General features: G+C 37.4%; 1 protein-coding gene across 3 annotated transcripts in view; it reads left to right on the top strand.

The window, feature by feature from the left end:
- Positions 1-1,103: 1,103 nt before the first annotated feature.
- Positions 1,104-22,549, top strand: part of slc35f4 (solute carrier family 35 member F4) — a 34,493-nt gene continuing 13,047 nt past the window's right edge. The window contains exon 1 of one of the 3 annotated variants that reach the window (XM_046856545.1): positions 1,104-1,747. In XM_046856545.1, the coding sequence (XP_046712501.1) occupies positions 1,507-1,747 (241 nt within the window). In that variant the 5' untranslated portion in view covers positions 1,104-1,506. Of the gene's footprint in view, positions 1,748-12,378; positions 12,762-22,549 lie in introns of those variants that run through there. The other 2 variants (XM_046856544.1, XM_046856546.1) reach the window with 2 other exon arrangements.

Here is a 22,549-nt window from a genome sequence, read left to right as displayed (position 1 = left end):
TGCTGCAAAGTGTACAAGCTAAAATATATTTGTGTGGATTAAATAGCTGTTTTTTATTCCACAATGGCTAACAGAGGGGAAGATATTGATTTGGTAGCAGATACACTTACAAGGATATTTACAAGGTGACCCTTTTAAGAAAAGCTGGACATTGTGAGGAAAGGTAAACGAAAACAGTAAAAAAAAAAAAAAAGGTTTTACATAAACTATTTATACTTTTGCATTTTCATTCCTGTATTATTTGCACACAAATTAATTTCAGATCCACAGGAAAACTGTAATCTTCTTCTTTTGGCTGCTCCCGTTAGGGGTCGCCACAGCGGATCATCCTTCTCCACGCTACCCTGTCCTCTACATCTGCTCTCTGCTCTACATCTTTCAAATTAAACACCTGCATGTATTCCCTCACCACATCCATAAACCTCCTCCTTGGCCTTCCTCTTATCCTCGTTCTTGGCGGCTCCAACCTCAGCATACTCCAACCGATAAACCCCATGTCCCCTTCTGCACATGTCCAAACCATTTAATCGGGCCTCCCTCACCTTGTCTCCAAAACGTCCTACTTGCGCTGTCCCTCAGGAAACTGTAACGCATGGGTAAAAAATGCTCAAAAATGCATGAAACTGCTTTATGCTTTTCCTAAAGATGGTGGGCAGTGAAACTGTGGCTCCAGTAAAAGGACACTTGTTGAATTGTGTTTACTGGTGTCTTGTTTTAGTAATGCATTCATTCTCGCTCAGCGTTTTGTAGGATATTGATGGTTTGTATAATTGTGGAATCATTATAATGGTATTAAGAGGTGGATTGACTGAGGCTGAAACTGGGCAGCAGAAAATTGTTAAATTATTAAAAAAAGGTGAATTGGTTTAAAAGTTTTTAGAAGAGTTTGGAAGAGTGTTAATGAGATAAGTGTCTAAAATTGCAGGTGTTTGGGGTATTCCTAATAAAATGGACAGAGGGTATTTTAGATCTAGATTTGTTTGCTTGTTTATTCGTTTGTTTGTATGGTTGTAATTTCAATCCTATAACACCGGCCATAATACACTTCTTTTATTCCCACGAGAAGCCCAATAGTTCTCCATCATTCATTTCTAATTCGTGGTAAGACATGATGACGAGCAGGAGGCATGTAATATTATAGCTGTCTCAGGACTGGGTTTGTTTGAATGTTAGGGTTTGTGATATCGCCGCACACTCGCTTCTGTTCAAATCAATTCCCTGCGGCGTTTCATACTATTTTGGACGCACTCTTTAGTACGCTAGGATGCGGATTCGCCGTGTTTCCACCAGGCGCTTGCGTTGCGCCCCCTGGTGTCACGGTTCTGTAAGAGCTACCCAGGCAAGTTTCTCCCCCTCCTTCTCGGTGGAGCTGTGTAGTAGTATCGGAATGCGTCTCCTCCGCGACTGGTGATGTCTTTGTCGGCGGGTCTCGCGTGCTTATCGGTTGTTGCTTAGAAGCCGACCCGCCTGTTTTTTTCTCTCTCTTTTTTTTCTTTCTCCGGGAGGATGAGCAGCACCGAAAGTGATGTGGTGGAACAGGCGAGCTCTCATCCCGAATCGTCCACGAGCACCAAGAGCTCGCACCCACCGACCAGAGCATCTCCCAGAGCATCTCCCAGAGCATCACCCAGAGCGGCGAACAGGCACGCGCCACGAGTTGCGGCCAACGGCGTGCACGACATCGAGGACCGCATTTTACGCATGACGGGCTACTATGGCTATTACCCGGGATATTCCAGCCACAGGAGTAAGTAACATGTCTGACATGAGAACCACGCTGGGCAGATCGTGCTGCTGGTAATAAGGCTGGCTCTTGCCTTCGCAAACGCATTGGCATATGATGGCACTGACGGCAAGCTTGATCCAATGGAGCGTTCACGATTTGCCATTTAATTTACAATTGTGTAGCGCGTACATGTGTGTGTGGGAGGCTTTTCCACTTAAAACCTGATGGATTCCAAACCCACAATGTACCCACCACATGGTGTGCTCTGGAGGTAGGCAGCACAAGCCATAACTTCCAGCAAAACTTTGGATGCAATGCATATGATATGCACTAGAATACATGTTACTTGAGCACACCGTGTACCAAACATAGTATTTTCATGCACCCCTTACAACTAAGTAGCTTATTAAAACCTCGTTCCTTTGTGTTTGAGTGTGTGCATGTTAGGAAAAATACACAAATATGCAAGACTAGGGGGGTCTTTAGGAGCAGAGCTTGGAACCTGTTCAAAAACAGTAGTTCCAGGATGCATATGTGTTTATGGTTATTTTATTTATTTGATTAAGTTAAAGGTTGGAAACCCCATTACTGTTAAATGATTAAAATGATGCTCGTTTGAAGGGCATTCATACAGTTCTGTTACATCTAGATATTTGATTGGTTCCTTGAATGAACCATCAATAACTACCTCAATACCTCAAAGACAGGGCTGTAAATAATGTCAGCTGGTCATTGTTTTAACTAATTGGAAAGCCGTTTCATTCAGATATAATGGTATTAGTGTACCATTGTACTTTTAATAATGAAACCAATCTGTTCGATGTGCATTTCATTTTACAGTTAAAGTGGTACATTGAGTTTGAGAGCATCTTTCTCTAGAATACCAGAACAACATCTAGTTCTTCATGCGTTCATTCGGTCATCCTGATCAACACTATTGTGCAAAAACATAGTGATGCATAATGCAAAATCTTTAAACCCCACCAGTGAGAAATGCATTCTTGGATGTCGTGTGTAAGAGAAGAATTACTGTTTAGTAATCCAACAATACTGCTCTGCTTCAGTGCTTATGTGCACCATAATTAAAACATTCAAAACTGACAGAATAACACAGGGCCAAGAGGAGGGTCAGAACGTCCTTGCACTGCTAGTGTCTTCTGACATAAGGAATAATGCTGCTCTGACAGCTTTATAGAGAAAAAAAACCCTGCTTTTTTTTTTTTTTGCAGACATCTTGTATATTGCTTTGGCTTTTTATTACAAGCGGAACTCAGGAAGGTAAATAAATCTTATACTACATCCAGACGATGACATCCGTATTTATCTTGTAATTATTACAGTTCATTACAACTATACCTTGATTTAAATGGTCATAGTCAAGTGCCTTCAGGTCTTTTTATTTTGAAATTACACCCACTTACCATGGCTGTTAAAATCTGAGTCGGCAGTTATATAAATAACAGAGAACGTGTGAGAAAGGCTGAGAGTGGTATGGTATTAAAAGAGTTACTGTTACTGTAAATACACAAATCTACATCTGTTTTTTACTTCTTATTGTCAAGCCAATAGTTGTATTAATGACAACTGATAAACAAAGATATAATTTTTTTCTTATAGGGCTGCATTTATGCTCAAAGTTGGTACATTGCAATTCTACCATGGCACATTTCAATAGCGATATGCAGTTTTGCCATGATTCATCAAAACAATCACAGTCGATACGAATAGACAGAATTTAAATTAATTAGATAGAACATTAAAAATTCTGGACATCAATGAAACATATTTTCATGAAAAGTCTCAGATGTCTGTGATGCAAAAAGACTAATATTAGTGGATTGGAATAGACATATTTTATTTAATACACTGATGTGTGTGTTAATGACGTAAAAAAAACTAGTATCTTGCTCCTGTGTACTTGCTCACACTCTGATTTAAGCACTGAACTAAAGGTAAAAAAAGATTATGGTGTATCTGTTTTCTTCATGTATATTAAAAAAAAAAAAAACAATAATGAAAGAATCTTTTCCTTTCAGTTTATTCTGAATTATCCCTCCAAGAAAGCAACTGGAAAATATTTTCTGTAATTAAACTATCCTTGGAAAAAAATACAGCTTCTGTGCGCTGCAACATGATGCGTTTACCCTAACATTAGGACATTGTAAGTTTAAATCCCTCTAATGTCACAGCCATCCATTGCCAGTAGCCAAGAAAACAAAACTGGCCGTGTTCTCTGGGTGGGAGAGATGGCATTACTCTTTCCCCTGTCATTCACACTGACGCTAGATAATTGTGGGTGTTTGTGAGCTAATGTATGGAGATTAAGGCAGATAGCATGAACAGCTTTTTTTTTTATATACAGTTGACATATCACGTAGGAAGCATGGATTATCATTCACCTTTCTTGGCTTGTAACTGTCCTATAATAGGCTGAGATGAACAATGGACAGGCATTGAAGATTCTGTATAGATGTCTATAACACTGTTTTTTGATTACTTTTCCTGAAGCTAAGAACCCTTAACTATCCAACGAACCCTCAAAGGGCCACTGATGAATGCTTTTTCCAAAGCATGTTCTCAGGCTCTTTCTAAATTGATTCCTCTCACACACTGCAGTGAGCCTGCAAGGAAGTTGTACAGCTGTAATTGGTTCAGGAAAAAAGTTTCAGAGAGATTTAATTACCCATAAAGTGGTTAGATATATTTGGATGTGATTTTAAGCATTTTGGCTGAATACTCTGAGTGCAGAGTCAGCCCCATCACAACACTCATATCTCCAGCTTCCTGAGACCTCCTCTCTTGGTGGACTATTTTTATCCACAAGCCTAATGGGACGCTATACAACCGGAGAGGCACTGTTAGCTGCGGACTCGCTGAGAATAGACATTGAGCAGCCTGCTGACTCAAATACTTGACCCTACGACTATCAGACCATATGTGTAGAAGTATTGATTGCAAAGTCTGAAGAGTAGATGCATAGACAGCGAAGTTTAGGAGTGGAAAGATTTAATTTTACCAATTTTTTTTTTTTTTGCACTAAACTCCCCTGTGTGATATAGTGTTTATATGTAATGTGCTACCTCTGATATAATCTTATAAGCATTATTTAAGTGATCACCCAACGTAATTGAGTAGGGAGTAGACATGATGTGTGGCATGTGTCCAGGTTAAAAATTTTTTCTAATGTGATGCTTATTTTGTCTTGTTAGGAATAGCCTAACAAGCAATATTTGGCCTATAGTTACTAAATTATGTGTTGTCTGTAGTTTACATAAGACTTTTGTGTTATTTGTTCTTTGCTTAATTCTGCTGCTGAAATGTGTATTTAGAAGACATATTGCATTATTTGAACTTACAGAGGAGAGACTTTGCTTAAATTTCCTCTTTCTGTATTATGCCCTCTTTAACCCCTTTTCAAAAGAAGCATGCTTACATGTTTTACATTTCCATACTGCCCTCTACTGGCTGTTTAACATATCTACTAGCATTCTGGCAATGCGGGATTGAGGGAGTGGAAAGTGTTGTGACTGCTGGCGCCATGACTGCAAATCTACTTACACTGATTACTATGCCAGTAACATCCAGCCACAGAAGCATTTACTCATTTTTTGAGCTTGCATGGTCTTGCCGTAATACACATAGGCGTGAGGTGGCATATTAATCATCCACAGACAGGAATTTTAATACTATTACCCATTTTAAAGATTGAAATGTGGCATTGCTTTTAGTTATTGATTTTAGGGTATAGTAAATAATTGGACATGCCTCCAGTATATTTACAGGTGTAATTATTGCCACAAGATATATGCTTGGAAATAAAATTAATAAATAAATAAATACATTTTGTTTCGAAAATCTTCAGCAAGTTAACAGTGTAATGAGAGATTGAACACAAGTGTCTGATAAATATGTATGAGCAACATTGTAGAAATATGCCAAAATATGATAGTAACACTGGAATTTTTTCACTAAGGTGTACCACTCTGCCACATCCACATGGTGTCACCCTTTTCATTTTTAACTCATCTACATTTCCTTAGTGTACAGATTTAAACTATAAACATTGAAATTTATTTCTTAAATAAACACATCTTAATTTGATCTGTCTCTGAGATTTCAAAATCTCAGATGCTCCTAAACCACGAGAACAAAAAAATAAAATTAAAAATGTATATCCAAGCTGAGTCTACTCTTGAAAAGATGTGCTTAAATATCTATGCAAATCACTCATCGCCTCCACGCTTGGAGGTCTTTTATGAGGTCTTAGTTGAATAAGTGGATATGAAGTGTGTAAAACACTTTCAGTGTGTAGGTGTTGTCTTCATTTTTTCATATCTCTCAGCTCTTTCTTTCGTCTCCTAAAGCACTGAGTATTTGAGACATACAAAAGGCAGGCAAGGTGTGTAGACAATAGTGGAGAACATGCCACTGATCTAAATGACAAAGGCCTGATAGCAGCAGTGTATCAGGGTAGAAGGCCAGGGCTCGGCTGTTGCTATGGGAGGGGGAAGGAAGGGGGGCATTTGGAATTATTGTCTATTATGTGGCATCTCTGTTTAGGATGGATCGATAGATGGACAATACTGGCGATAGTGAGATCCCTGATGTTACTGAAAAGAGACTATAATGGATTTAAACAAATATAAAACATTATTCAAAATAAACAGGTTATGAGTTCTATAAAATACAAGAAAAATTAAAAAAAAAAAAAAAAAAAAAAAAAAGGCAAAAAAATGTGTTAGTCGGTGGTTTTGGTTTTCATATAGGAATGTGCAAATTGTCCGTATTGAAACACAGAAAAATTGCCAAATCCACTGCAAGAGCCCTTTACAGACAATGCTGACAGTGCTGGAATGTTCAGTTGTTGTTTATTGTTTCTCCATTTTGGTTTTTATTCTCTGATGGGCATCATATTGCCGGTGTTTAAATTTTAGTTTTTATGATTTATATTCACACCCAAATGAGGATGGGTTCCACTTTGAGTGTGGTTTCTCTCATGGTTTCTTCCTCATAACATTGTTTTTTCTTGCCACAGTAGTCCCAGGCTTGCTTATTGGTGATAAATGCACATATCACTTATTTACATTTTTATCTATTATTCTAATCGTTTGTAAAGCTCATTTGAGACTTTTACATTGTGAATACATTATAGAAAAATCTTAAAATTGAATTAAATTAAATTATAATTATAAATTATAAATTGCTATTAATACACATAAAATACTTCAAAAATGTATATCAGCCGTACTTTTCAGCTCCAACATTAAAAGAACCTGCTAACAAATGCAGTCATGTGAAAAGAAAATAAACCCTTCTAAGAACAAAGTACACCTCTTTGAATTCTACGGTTTTACATATCAAGACCTAATCTGGTCCTTATCAGGTCTTAGAATAATTTAAATACAACCTCAGATGAACATCACATCACATCACATCACATATTACATAATTTCATTTTTTTATGTTACAAAGATCAAGCCGAAATGGAAAACTTTGAAAAACTAAGTACACCTTAATTATTCATTATCTTGTAATACCACCAGCAATAACTCTGGTTCCGTTTCTTTCTTTTTCAGCATTGTAGATTTGCTGGTGTCTTTGGGATCATTGTCCTGTTGAATGATCAAAATTTGGCCAAGCTTTAGCTGTTGCACACGTGACCCTACGTTTGACTCTAGATTACTTTGGTATTTAGAGGTGTTTATAGCCTGATATGCTGTGTTTGATTTTTGCCAAAGGTGGCCTGTGAATTATGACCAAACATCTCCATTTTGGTCTGGTTTGTCCAAAGCACATACCGAGTTCTAGTGGTTTGTTCAAATGCAACTTTGCTGCCATGGCAACCCTTCCAAACACACCTTACTATCATGTACATTAACATGCTGAGGCCTGTGGCATCTGAGTTGTAACTCTTGTTTTTTATTTTTTATTTCTCTAAATCTTGCATGGTTTGAACTTGTGTTTTTTCTGGGATGCCCACTCCTGGAATGAGCTTGAATATTTTTCACTTGTTCAATTCAATTAAATTCAATTCATTTCTATTTGTATAGCACTTTTAACAATAAACATTTTATCAAAGCAGCTTTACACAAATAATGTGGTAATAAAAATTGTGTAGTAGTAGATGTGAGCATAACTGCGGTGCTACAACCTTTTCTAAAATTTTGGATATAAAGAGTTTGATATTGGCCTGTAGTAAGACAGCTGACATGGGTCAAGGTCAGGTTTCTTGATTAGAGGGTTGATAACTGCCAGTTTGAAGTATTTAGGTACATAACCAGTGCTAATGGAAGAGTTTATCAATTTTAAAACAGGTTCAATTACCTCTGGAATTACACACACACATATATACATATATCTGTTTAAACTAGCCCAAACTGATATGTTTGTGAGTCATGCTTCCCATGCTATAGTTGTCTATCCTAATACAGAACTTTCTGCTGTGTGCTTCACACAGTGTTTTAGACTTAGTGTTTTAGTGTGTGTGAAAAAGACAGAAACTAAGGGTAAGACATGTGCTTATGTCAGGAATATCTCAATCTATTGCCTTACTGTCTGCTGGGATAAAGTAGGACCTGTGTGTAGGAGAAGGAGTGTGTGGGTGTTTGAAGAATCAGATATCCATCGCTGTGATTACTTTGAAACCGCAAACAGAGTTTCAGTGTTAGAATGATGCCGTGTTAATGGGATTTCCCTGAGTTGTCAGGATAGCTGTGGGCCTGGACAGCTTTGGGACACACCCTGCTAAAGAAATCCACACCGCATTATAGAGACTTTAGTAAACGTAAACACATTTTTGCTGTGCTGTCTGTTTCAACCTTAAGCATCAGCATGGCAGGATACTATGATCAGGAGGAAGTTTATTATACCAGTGTAGATATTTGGAGTAGCAGTGACTCAGCAGTTAATTTTTCTGGGCTGGTGATCAGAAGGTTGTGACTTCCTGGAAACTCCTTAGGCTATCAACAATATGCATTACTTCTAGCACAAATGGCATTAACTTATGGCTCACTTTTTTTTGGTTAAAAGTACATGCAGACAAAAAATATATATAATTTAAATAGCACATTTGTGCAAAAATTGGATATTACAATATCAAAGGCACAATACACGATATTTAGTTGATCATCCCACAAAATATTATAGCTATAGAAATGAAATGTATAACTTTACTTTTATATCCTACGTATCTATTTAAAAAATATAAGCACATATAAAACCCAGCTATTAAGGTTGCACAAGCCAGTGCACTCTTAGTGCCAGTCCCAGTCCCAGAAAAAAGGGGAGAGTTGCCTTAGGAAGGGCATCCGATCACCAGTATTGTTAGCCAACAGGGTAATGGTGGAAATTAGGCTGCAGAGGAGAAGGAGAGGTTGAAAATATCTACAGAGACAGCAGGAAAAGGAGATGTATAGGAGAGTGGAGGTTGGGGTGGGCACTTTAAATGTTGGTACTATGACTTGTAAATGGAGAAAGGTAGCTGATATGATGGGGCAGAGAAAGGTAGACATGTTGTGTTTTCAGGAGACCAGGTGGAAGGGAGTAAGGCCGGAAAAATTGGAAGAGGGTTTAAAATGTTTTATTATGATGTGGATGGAAAGAGAAAAGGTGTAGGGGTCAAAAGGAAGAGTAAAGGAAGTAAAGGAAGAGTACAGTAAAAGTGTAGTGGAGGTGAAGAGAGTTTCTGATGAAAGGTGATGAACATGAAGCTGGAAGTTAAAGGGGTGATGATAAACATCATTAGTGCCTATGCTACAGAAGTAGGTTGTGAGATGGAGGAGAAGGAAAGATTCTGGAGTGAGTTAGATGAAGTGGTAGATAGGAATGAAAGATTGGTGATTGGGGCAGACTTAAATGGGCATGTAGGTGAAGAGAACAGAGGTGATGAGGAGGTGATGTGTAGGTATGGTCTTAAGGAGAGGAATGTGGAAAGGCAGATGGTGGTATATTTTGCTAAAAGGATGAAAATGGCAGTGGTAAAAAAAAAAAAAGAAGGAGGAGGATCATAGGGTGACGTATAAGAGTGGAGGAAGGTGCACACAGGTGGACTACGTTCTATTTAGGAGATGCAACCTGAAGGAGATTGGAGACTGTAAGGTGTTGGCAGGGAAAGTGTAGCTAGACAGCATTGGATGGTGGTCTGTTGGATGGCTTTGGAGGTAAAGAAGAAGTGGAGGAAGGTGAAGACTAAAAAGAATAAGATGGTGGAAACAGAAGGAGGAAGACTGTAGTATGAGATTCAGGGAATAGGTCAGACAGGTTTTGGTGAAGAGATGCTGGATGATAGGGCAACTATTGCAGAAGTGATAAGGGAGACAGCTAGGATTTGTACCGACGGGCCAGGCAGATGCACCAAGCTGGAAAGGATCTGCTGCAAGCAATAAAGGATGGAAGTGAGTTGTGAGTAGAGTGTGTTGAGAAGATAAAGGGAGTATTTTGAACAGCTGATGAATTATGAAATTGAGAGAGATGTTTAGGAGAGATGGCAGTAGAGTTTTTAAACAGATTGCTCAACAAGATTCTGGAAGGTGAGAGGATGCCTGGGGAATGAAAGAGTGTGTTGGTACCAATCTTTAGGAATAGGGGAGATGTGCAGACACACCATCAGTCACACCATGAAGTTATGGCAAAGAGTAGTGGAAACCAGGCTGAGAGAAGAGGTGACTATCTGTGAGCAAAAGTGTGGTTTCATGCCAAGGAAGTGCACCACAGACGCAATATTTGCTTTGAAAATGTTGATTGAGAAGTATAAAGAAGGTCAGGAGTTGTGTTGTGTGTAAGTGGATTTAAAGAAAGCGTTTGACAGGGTGCTGAAAGAGGAGTTGTGGTTTTCTATGAAAAAGTCAGGTGTGGCAGAGAAGTATGTGAGGGTGGCGCAGGACATATATGAGGACAATGTAACAGCAGTGAAGTGTGCAGTAGGAACGACATACTGGTTCAAGGTGAAGGTTGGACTGCATCAAGGATTGGCTCTGAGCCCTTTCCTGTTTGTAGTGGTGATGGACAGGTTGACAGATGAGGTCAGAGAGGAGTCTCTGTGGACTATGATGTTTGCAGATGATAATGTGATTTGTGGTGAGAGTAGGGAGCAGGTTGAGAAGAGCCTGGAGAGGTGGAGGTACATGCTGGAGAGAAGGGGAATGTAAGTCAGTAGGAGAAAGACAGATTACATGTGAGTGAATTAAAGGGAGGGTAGTGGAGTGGTGCGGTGCGGTTGCAGGGAGAAGAGGTGGTGAAGGTATATGAGTTTAGGTACCTGGGGTCAACAGTGCAAACTAATGGATCGTGTGTTAGAGAAGTGAAGAAATGAGTTCAGAAGAGAAGAGTGGCAGGAGTGATTTGTGATAGAAGGGTATCTGCAAGAGTGACAGCGCTGAAGTTGAGGTTTTTGTTGGGAGTGATGAGAATGGACAGGATTAGAAATCAGTTTATTAGAGGGACAGAGCATGTAGAGACAAAATGAGGGAGGAAAGATTGAGATGGTTTAGACATGTGGAAAGCAGGGGCATGGGGTATATCGGTAGGAGAATGCTGAGCATGGAGCTGCCAGGAAGGAGGAAAAGAGGAAGGTCAAGGAATAGGTTAATGGATGTGGCAAGGGAAGACACAGGGGCAGCGAAAAGAAAAAGATAAGCACATATAAGTACTGACAATCAGCTGGTCATAAAAGTGTATAATGATGACCATATGCCAGGTTATCTGTTCTGTATCACCCAGCTTGAATGTTTAAGTGTTTGAAAAATGAATATGCAGTGGTAGCTCAGAGTCTTTTCATTAGGAGGTTCAGAATAAAACTCTCAGCTCCAACCCAGGATCTAATAACTTTGTAGCTGTGAGATAGCACTGGGCAGACATGATGCCCAAATCACTGAGTTTGAAAATAAAACCTTTTAAGCAGTTTTGCAAAGTCTGTATATAACACCTTAGTGTGACCTGGCAAAAAAAAAAAACAACAAAAGCAGTGATTGAGACCAGTTTACTCACTTTATTATCCCAGTACTATGTATATGGATGTCTCTTTGTCTTTAACAAACCCACACTTTATGCACTCATCTGTGAATCTCAGAGTGCTTTAGAGGAGTAGTTCTATTGTTCAGCACTTTAGTAGCAACATAGTCGACCATGCCTTAGGTAATCCAAGACAGAGCAAAAGCGCAATGTTTTATCGGGAAGATTTTGCCAAATCCCTAAGGCCTGGGGTTTGGCAAGCAAAGCGCTGCAGTGGCTCCAACATCAGAGCAAGACCTCGTTCAGATGTAACGGGTAGAGGACTTTCGAGTATAGGACAAGAGCGCCTGAAGGAGGTAGAGAGTGATTGGGGAAGATGAGACATGATAAAGGAAGAAATAAAGAAAGAAAGATGGCACACTTTCCAATTATCTACGATTTATTTTTACTGGTCCATGTGACAATGTAGGCGACAGACAAGAGGCAAGGGACAAACGGGCAGGATGGGAGAGGGGCAAACCCATCATAATTAGCCAGAGCTGCTTGGTTACCTTCCAAACAAAGCGGTGGATATATTGCGCAGCCAGGGAGGCGGAGAGGCGAGAAGCACGAGAGAGAGAGAGAGAGAGAGAGAGAGAGAGAGAGAGAATGATTGCACTGTTCCACACACACTTGAAGCCCAGTCTCCCTAGGAGACACAGGATAAAAGAATGACAGTGCAGCTGTGACTCTGGAAGCATCGTGCCAGGCAATGGTTATATGTAGAGACAGAGAAAGAGTTGGAGAAAGACAGGTGGAAGTCAGTTGACAGTTGGAGGAGAAAGAATACACAATAAGAAAAATGAGAAAAAAATATTGTGAAGAAAGAATAAGTTAAAGCAGAGATGCACGTAGAGGTGAAGAGGATCTGTCAGAAGAGTTGAGTCGTGTAGCTCTTTCAAACACACTCACACACAAACACCTCCACACACACATATCAGGCACACTTCCGAAACAGGGACGCACAGGAGGATGAAGAAACATTGCGCTAGAGTGGCTCCTCTCAGCTCTTACAGCACACAGGTCCTCACCTGCCCCATCTCTGAAGGTAAATAGTTTTGTGGTTGTGGTTTTGCTTGTGGGAAATGAAAAGAGGAGAGTGAGAGATATGGACATAGAGTGTCAGACACTTTTTGCTTTAGGATATGTGGGTTATGAACATTACGAATGTATGAACATTAGTATGAAATGTATGTGTTAACCATGAATTTTCCTATGCTGGTGACAAACATAGATAAATCCATATCTATAGATAGCAAGTTTGGTTTTCTGCAGATTTAGATAACTTCAGGATGTAGGAACAGAATGTAGGCAGGATTTGTTCAGTGACAGGGTACACGCTGAGGACAGGGACACAGTAGTAGAAAAAAATACCAAAGATTCACACTTGAATGCTGCTACTGTCATGGTACAAAAAGAAGTAGCTATAAAATGTTATAGGAAAAATTATGTTTTATTTGCTGTAGAGTAGCTACAGTAAGTAATTAGTTTAGTCCTTATTTTTTATTAATGTAATTCAAATGTAAAAATATTTTTTTAATTATATGTTTAATTTATTCATTTAAGGACAAGCCAGGTATATACTGTACACAACATCAGCCAAAACATGGTAACAAGTAAGATTTCCTCTGAATAAGAAAAAGCTCATAGTGCAGAAATGGTCTAGTTAAATGGAATGTGTTAACATTAGCTCAAAATTGTTAATACTACCTAGATGGAGATGTTTGAATAAATCAAGTACCCTATTATGTCCACAAAAAAAAAGATCATCTGTTCAAAACAGAACGGTAAATCCAACTAGCACAAATGAACAATAATATACACAAATCTAAAAAACTTCAAATGTATGCGCAAAAAAATGCAAGAGGAAAATGCAGTATTACAGGTTTAATCTCATTAATCTAGAATCTTAATTTTATTTTTTATGCACTGGTCATATTTTTTTTCCTTTTGAACACTGGGCTAAAGAAGGATCTGTGTTTACCATATTAGCTGTTTCTTGATCCAGGCTAATTATCCTGGAACTAACCAGTAAATTAATACTGACAGAGATGATGAAAGTACATGCAACCTTTATGATTTATGCAACCCATTATGATAAACTCATATAGCATTCCTTACCCACATACAATGTAGTCTATAATAACCAAAATAACTTGAATGGAAAGGGGTCTCAGTCCACTACTGAACAAACTTTACAGCACAGTTTAATTGTAGTCTAAGTCAAATATAGAAAGTTAAAAAGGCAGCGTTTTTTGGTCTGCTAAACTGAAAAGATAGTTAAAAACTAAGCCAAAGTACTGAACTGAAATGTTGTAGAAATTCCATGCATTCTTGAAAGTTGAACTGAGGAATAAAAAAATAATAATAATTTATAGAATTGCCTAGTAAACTGCTGATTACATGCTCAGGATTATATTCGCTAATGCTGAACCAACTTGAAAAAAGCCTGTTTTACTTTTTTACATATTCTACATATTTCAGACCAGTGAATGAAACTGTTCATATAAAGCTTTCATCAGTTTTGTTACTGCTGCTTTTTGGATCATTGTAATGCGAAACTAAACAAAACCAAAAAGAAAACAAACCAAAATAATGAATTTTATTCAGATCAGATTTAGACAGAGTTAATGGTTCAGCATTGTGTCTGTATCAGAGATCAAATATCAATTCTCCATTGGCAGCAGTTGCTGAAGATGAATGAGGGAAGGATTACTGGGGAAGCTGAGAATACGGGTGCCATGTTGCATCTGATGTGGTGTTTGCACTGCACATAATAGGAAAAAAAAACTCGGATTTTAAGATTTTCAGCAATAGGACATTCCTTGCTAGACCGTGTTAATAGGACATTCCATACTGGAGCTAAAGTACCAGAGACCTAAAACATAAAGTGTGAAGTTGAAGGTTGTACTTAAAATACTATATACTATGTACAGGATATTAATTAGATTTGGTGCCATAATTATCTGTTGTGGCATAATTCTGTTTAGGACAATCATCTTTCAATAAAAACCTGTGCCCTAAAAAGATTTATTGGTCATCATTTAGATGGTAAAATGGCATGTTAACACTTTGGTCAACACATCATAATAGCAGCAGAACACCTTATAATACAGCAATTGTGAATGATTAAAGCTCAAGCTGAAGGAATTCCTCACTTTTGTTCAATAATTTCAGTATAATTTTTTTCTAGTTAATCAAGACAAAACCTAAGCATAGTGCCTATTATCTATCACATATGAATATGGTGGACAGAAATACAGAAAACCAGAAAAACAGTAGGTGCATATTTAGAACATGGAGGTTTTTATTTGGTAAACATGTAGATGTTGTATTTAGATGAGGTTTTACTTTCATTGCTCTACCCTTTATCTCACGTGGTAGAATTAAATGATGTACAGGTAGCGATAAAGAGTAAAATGATAGAGAGAATAAAAGAGATAAAGATTAAGGAAGAGTTGGAGGAAATCTATTAATAAGTCTAACAGTGAGCTACAATAAGTTAAATGTAATAAACACTTTTCTCTCCTTAATATTAACTAATATTTTGTAAATGTTACATTCATTGATTCACTAATTTTAAATGCTTGCTGTTTATTTTGTGGTCAGTTACAGTTTTTGTTTTACCCAATTTGCAACCATTAGAATTACCCAGTAAATAAATGATTACTATTTACTCTTCTATTCCATTTTCTGCCAATGATGTACAACACTGTCTGTGTTTATAAATTAAGAAAGCATTGATAAAAAAATTTGAACACATCTGAAAACAAAAAACTGTGAAAGAAAATTAAAAAAATACAAGAATTTTCTCAGTTTGCTGAGTTTTCTATCATGAAAAAAATTGGTTAGTTTGTTAGGTCAAATTACACCTTTATGCCTGAACTGGCTGCCCAATACTTACAGAGTATTTAGTTAAACACTTACAACAAAAAATAAATAAATAAATCTTAAAAACTGTTTTGGCCCATGTTCTATGTCAAAATATAAAAATGAAATAAAAGAACTCCCAGAGGAAATGTACTTATAAGAGTACAGTAGGGTCTACACGTCTAGCACTACTAATGAAATCACTTTTACGTTGCATTTCTTTTTATTTCAAAGTACAATAGCATCAACATCAGCAAACCATGAATGTTTACAACCCCAATTTAAAAAAGACGCTGTTTCCATTTAGACATTGTGTAAACTGTATCCTGTAAAACACCGTTCCAAAAAGAATTTTAAATTCTTTATAAATTAAAAAAAACCTGCATTTGTAGATGATATGGCAACATATCTTCAGAGAATATGATTTCAGGAGATGTCTCTGAGCCCATGCAGTGAATTTTATTACAGAATCATGTTTTTAATGCAGTGTTACTGAGGGGCTGAAGATCTATTATATTATTGTTCCACAAATTTTGAATAAATTTTAGTATTTAGTATTTTTTTGCAGATTGGTGAACCTCTTACAGTATCTCTTACATATCTTAGACTCTGCCTCGCTAAGATACTCTTTTTATGAATCAGCTTACTGACCTGTTGCCAATTAACATAATTAGATGCAAAATGTTCCTCTAGCAGTGTATTTTTAGTAACACTTACTTTTCCAGTCTTTTGTTTCTGTTTTGAGAAGTGTTCCAGCCATCAAACTCCACCTTATGTTTTTCTTAAAATTGTACATTTAATAATTTTTAACAGTTTGTATGTTTTCTACATTCTATTGTGTTCTATTGTTCAAAATTGATTATAATGGTAATCCCCATTGGTATAATGCAACACTGTATGAATTACCAAAAACGATTGTGTGTGTGCGTGTGTGCCACCAATTGTGTGTGTGTGTGTGTGTGTGTGTGTGTGTGTGTGTGTGTGTGTGTGTGTGTGTAAGTGCACATGCTGACAAAGCATACTGCAAGTTAGCAGTGATGGTCTAGCGCATGTCATCTTTTATTCCTGGCCTGGTGTAAATTGATCATTCTGTGTCTACTGCAAAATGGATCTTGGCTCTGTGCTACTAGCTCCCTTCCTCTCTGTTCAGTCTGTCATCAGTTACTGCTTTAAGAGTAAAAGAACCAATATCGCAAGAAATCTTGACATTTTTAAACATAAACCCATTAAAGCTCATAGGCTTAACTGTTGGCTTTGTTACATTTTAATATATTATTTGTGTGTCTGACTTAGTTCGATTTCAAATATATGCAAGGAAAAATAGTCAAAGTTATTCTAACTCATAAATAAAAAAAACAAAAAGAGATTAACAGGTGAAGGTATATAATATAGAAACAGTGGTTGCATGTTGATATGAAGGAATAAGCAGAGAATAAGCAAAACAGGGCCCAGGAATCTTTAGTAGTTTGTTCCTGTTTTGCTGTGACCTTTTCTACATTTTACTGATTCTTTTATTAAATTTTTTGCTAAGTTAATTAGATATAGTATATAATAAGATATATAAAGAGATACAAATATGTAACTATATATGGTTTCCAGTATTTATAATGTGAATATATGACTAATTAATGCTGTATTCGGTGCACATATAGGGATGGCAAGGTTAAGGATTTCAGATAGCTTGTCCCTGACCACTGATTAGAAATAAGAATAGAATGCATAAGAGCAACTGCCTTTTGAAACTGAGCGGTATGGGTATGTATTACAGTCACAAAATGCCATAGAGTTTCTGGGTTGGGATGTGATTTGTATGAATAGGCCAATAGGTCGTATAAACTATAGGAGGACATGGTCATGGGGAAATTTATTTGGGTTTGTTTTTCCAATTAACTTATTTCAACAAGCTATTTTCAATTAACTTCAGTTGATTTTTATAGCGCTTTTAACAATGGATAACATGGTTACCACAGATAATGTGGTAAGAAAGAATGAATAAGATTGTTTGTCCCAAATGAGCAAGCTGGTGGCGACTGTGGCAAGGAAAACCTCCCTAAAATGGAACGAGGAAGAAACATTGAGAGGAAACAGACCCAAGAGGGAACCCATCCTCATCCTTGTGGCACAGAATGTCCATTTGTTACAGCTAAACGATGTTAAGGTGTGCAGTGATGATCAAATGTAAACTGTATTCCTGAGTCAGTATAGCAGACCATTGAAATTAAGTACAGTCCAAATCCATCCTTAAAGCTCCTGTGTTACTCCGTAATCTCATGGATCCCCAGGCAGTTGATGTGAAACCATCCCCAGCTGGACAGAGTGGCCTCCAGTCGAAGAGAACACCATCCAGAGGCAGGATGGGACGAAGCCGGCAGATCCAAAGAGAGGAGAGGGACAGGAACACTGGTCAGAGAAAGAGAGAGAGAAAGATATGGATTATTAAACATTCTTATTATTGTATAAAAGTTAGACACTGTGCAGCTGGGTACTCTGGCAAGACTTGTGAGATGGCCCGCAACACCACCGTCAAACCTGAGTGAACGTGTGAGAGTGAGGAGACAACAGCATACTAATCCCAGTTCACTGAACTCTTTATTTCCATGATCCCTCCATATCTGCTCCTTTACCTAAAAAACTTACCAATAAAAGGCTTGACTAAATAAATATTTTTAGCCTCGACTTGAACACTGAAACTGTGTTTAAATCCTGAACACTAAATAAAAGGCTGTTTCCCCTGCTGTTGTCTTAATTGAGGTACCAACAAATAGTCTGTACTTCTTTGATATAAGTAGGTGTGGGGATCATAATGGTACAGAGTGGTATAGTTTACTCAGATACTGCGGAGTGAGACCGTTAATTGCTTTATACATCCATAGTAGTATTTTATAATAAATGCCAGATTTAATTGTTACAATAGTGGTGATGTGGTCATATTTTCTAGATCTAGTAAAGGACTCTTGCTGCTGCATTCTGGACTAACTGAAGCTTAGTCTTATGCACTTACTCGAACACCCAGACAAAGTGTTACAGTAGTCTCATATAGAGGTAACAAAAGCATGAACTAGTTTTTCGGCATCCTGTACCAACATATTTATAATTATAGCAATATTTCTAAGGTGAAAGAAGGCTATCCTGTTAATGTAATTCACTTGAGCCTTAAATGAAAGACTAGAGTAGAGTACAATAATTACACCATGGTCTTTGACTGCTGTACACACTGAGATGGAAAGACCATATAGAGATGCTACGTAATCCGAAAGTTTACTTCTAACTGCATGTGGTCCTAATAAAAGTACTTCCATCTTATCTGAGTTATGTAGAAGGAAGTTATCAAGCATCCACTGTCTAATGTCTTTTATACACTCCTCAACATTGTTAAGCTGATCTCTCTCATCTGGCTTTGCTGAAATATACAACTGTATATCATCAGCATAGCAATGGAAGCTAATACCATGTTACGTATAATTTCACCCAGAGGCAGCATATATAAAGAGAAAAGCAATGGGCCTCAGACAAGATCCTTGCGGAAGAACAAACTTTACTTCAGAGAGTGTAGAAAACACACAATTTATATCAACAAACTGATAGCGATCAGTCAAATAAGACTTAAGCCGGCTTAAGACTTAAGAGAGTTGTTACCTTTATTCCAACAATATTTTTTATTCTAGCTAGGAGAAAATAATGATCAATGGTGACAAAAGCTGCACTAAGGTCGAGCAAAACAAGTAAGGAGACACAACCCTGATCAGAGGCCAATAGCAGGTAATTTACCACTTTAAGTACCGTATTTTTAGGACTATAAGCCGCTTCTTTTTTCCCACATTTTAAACCCCACGGCTTAAGCAACGAAGCGGCTAATTTATGGATTTTTCCAGGGTTTTTCTGGGTTTCACAAACTTCAAGCCAAAAAATTGAACCCCATAACATTAGACCAATAAAATTTCCGAATGGAAACGGAAAAAAGCACCTCACCTGTGTGATAAACTTCCCAGAGAAATACAGTGGTACCTTGACCTAATTCTTTCCGTGGATGAGCTCGTATCTCAATTTGCTCGCACATCAAATCAGTTTTTCATATTGAAAATACTTAAAATGGCATTAATCCGTTCCAACCCTCAAAATGACACCCTGTTTTTATGTTTCACGTTATTAAATTGGAAAATACATTTTTAAATAACAAATCTTGTATAAAAACATAATAGAAAGAGTATGTAAAGATATAATAAGGTTTTATTCAGTGTATTTTCCATGGAGATGAGACGACTTGAGCTAACGAAAACGCCGGTGGTGCGTGTGTGTGTAGAGGGGGGTAGAGGTGATAAGCGGAGGCGGAGTGAAAACTCGTTTTTTTACTATCACTCCTGTACAATACGTATCCCTAAACTTTTTACTTTTTCTTCTTTGCTTATTTTAATTTTCGTCACAATCTTCGTTTTCTGGCTTCGCTTCGCCATCTTGCAGCGGCGTCTCCAGCTCGTACATCAATTTTTTGCTCGTGTAACAAAGCAAAAAAATCGACCGAGTAACCGCTCGTACCTCGGAAAACTCGCACATTAATGCACTCGTAGGTCAATTTACCATTGTAGTTGTGAAAGGAAGGAGGAAGACAGTGAACAATGACTTACTTGGTCAGCTACTGTTTAGATACAAGCCGTTGTAGCACGTTGAGTCTGGGTGAAGGGAGAGCTCTGTAACTCCAGTTGCAACAGAAATCATATAAGCACAGACAGGTTTCCAAAACTCGTGCTTTTTCATTTTTCTTTGCAACAGCGTTATGGGTTAGTCAAAGAAACTTAGAAATGAGCATCAGAAAAGAAATAGGACATAATCCTCGGTCTCCACACATGCAGTAATACCGGAAGAATGCAGTGACGGTCTTTTCCCAAAATACCACTATGCTCCTAATAGAAGTGTCTTTCGTTAAAGCCTGTGTAAAGTACATTAGTGTAGACAGGCTTATAGACAGGTGCGGCTTATTTATGTTAAAAATAAAAATATTTGTCAAATTCAGTGGGTGCGGCTTATATAAGGGTGCGCTTTATAGTCCGGAAATTACGGTAGGTGTAAGCATAACTGCTGTGTTACAACATTTTCTAGAATCTTGGAGATAGAGAGGAGATTTGATATTGGCCTATAGTTGGACAGCTGACAAGGGTCAATTAAGGGGTTGATAACTGCCAGTTTGAAAAATTTATGTACATAACCAATCATAGAAGAGTTTATTATTTTTACAACAGCTTTAGTTACTTCTGGAATTATCTGTTTATTGAGCTTGTAGGCAAGGGATCGAAAATACAAGTTGATGATTTTGATGAGGAAATAAACTAAATTGCCATTCTCTTGAATAGGAGTTAAACTGTGTAACTGATGATCTGTTATAATTACACTATTATCTACAGGGTTATATATATAATAGTATTAATTTATATTAACCATCTGGATTTTTTGCTTGATGTTTTCTATTTTATTATTGAAAAAGTTTATGAAATCATTTATACCTATTGGTAGTTTTCATGTTAGTGCAGTGCTTTTATTCCCTGTTAATTTTGCTACAGTACTGAATAAAAATCTATTATTATGCTTGTTATTTTCTATGAGGGTAGAGAAATATGCTGATCTAGCAGCACTAAGAGCTTTTTTATAGTTTAGGAGACTCTCTTTCTATGTTATTTGAAAAACTGTCAAGATACGGAGATCTAATTAATTTAACTCCAGAAGATTATTGATAAAACTTGCTGCAGTAGTTGAGGTGAATGTATGCTTAACATGGTAACGTGGCGAGGTACTTATGCTATGACAGGCAGATTTTAAAAGAGATAAGGTATTGATCTGAAATAGCTTCATACTATGGAATTATGACTATTTTTTTATATCGAATCCAAATGTTAGGACCAATAACATTCTGATTAATTCCTACTGAATCTAGAATGGACACAACTGCTGTTCTTAAGGAGTCTTCCTGATTTTTAAAATTATTATTAAAGTCACCAACAATTAATGCTTTGTCTAAACAAGTAGCAAGATTTGTGATTAAATTTGCCCTGAAAATCTATAAATAGGAATTAATGGAATTGACTGACTAGACTTGTTTTTGGATGGTATATATTTTATGTTGTTGTTAAGAACTTTAAATGTGTTACATTTATGTTTAGTTTTTTGTGTGATGCTTAGATTATTATTATAAATAGCTGCAACACAGCCACCTCTTCTTTTATTTAGACTGAACTGTAACTATACCCAGGAGGACTAGCTTACGTTATGCTAAAAATTTGTTTGGTTTAATCCACGTTTCTGTAAAACACATTACATTAAAATATTGGTCTGTAATAGTTTTGTTTATAGTCAGCCCTTTTTACTTGAGAATTCTAATATTCAACACTCCTATTTTTAGATCAGATGTGCTGGCTGTGCATTTAGTCTTTTTTAATTTAATGTTAATCAAGTTACAAGTTGCTTGGGAGACAATCACAGTCTCAATTTGGTGGCCCTTGTGTGACAACTCCATCCAGCTAGCAGACAGTCGGTTTAGCCTGTTTGTCTGCTCTCTGGCCTTGGCTCTGGATTGTCACTGGTTAACTAGTGCTTTTCTGAGACTATGACTTATACTACAAGAAATGAGAACAGCACCTTCCCGAGTGGGATGGATACCGTCCTGCCATAACAGGCCACACTTGCCCTCAAAATAACTCTAATTATCTTTGAAACCCACGTTGTTTTTGAAACACAATTCGGACATCCAGCAGTTCAGCTACTATAACCTGCTGTAAGCTCCATCGCCACGCCTGATTGGGATGGCCAGAGCATGATAAAGCATAGAACATTGTCTTCGCTAATTTACAACTCTCTATAATGTTACTCTCAGTGACCTCTGACTGTCAAAGGCATATACCATTAGCCCTTTGTGAAATATCTTAGAGAACCTCAGGAATGTGCTCCCTAAACTCCACTAGCATGTGGACTTTGCAATGA

The sequence above is a fragment of the Silurus meridionalis genome, chromosome 8 (genome assembly GCF_014805685.1).
Source record: "Silurus meridionalis isolate SWU-2019-XX chromosome 8, ASM1480568v1, whole genome shotgun sequence".
Classification (NCBI taxonomy): domain Eukaryota; kingdom Metazoa; phylum Chordata; class Actinopteri; order Siluriformes; family Siluridae; genus Silurus; species Silurus meridionalis.
This window is presented reverse-complemented; position numbering and strand designations above follow the sequence as displayed.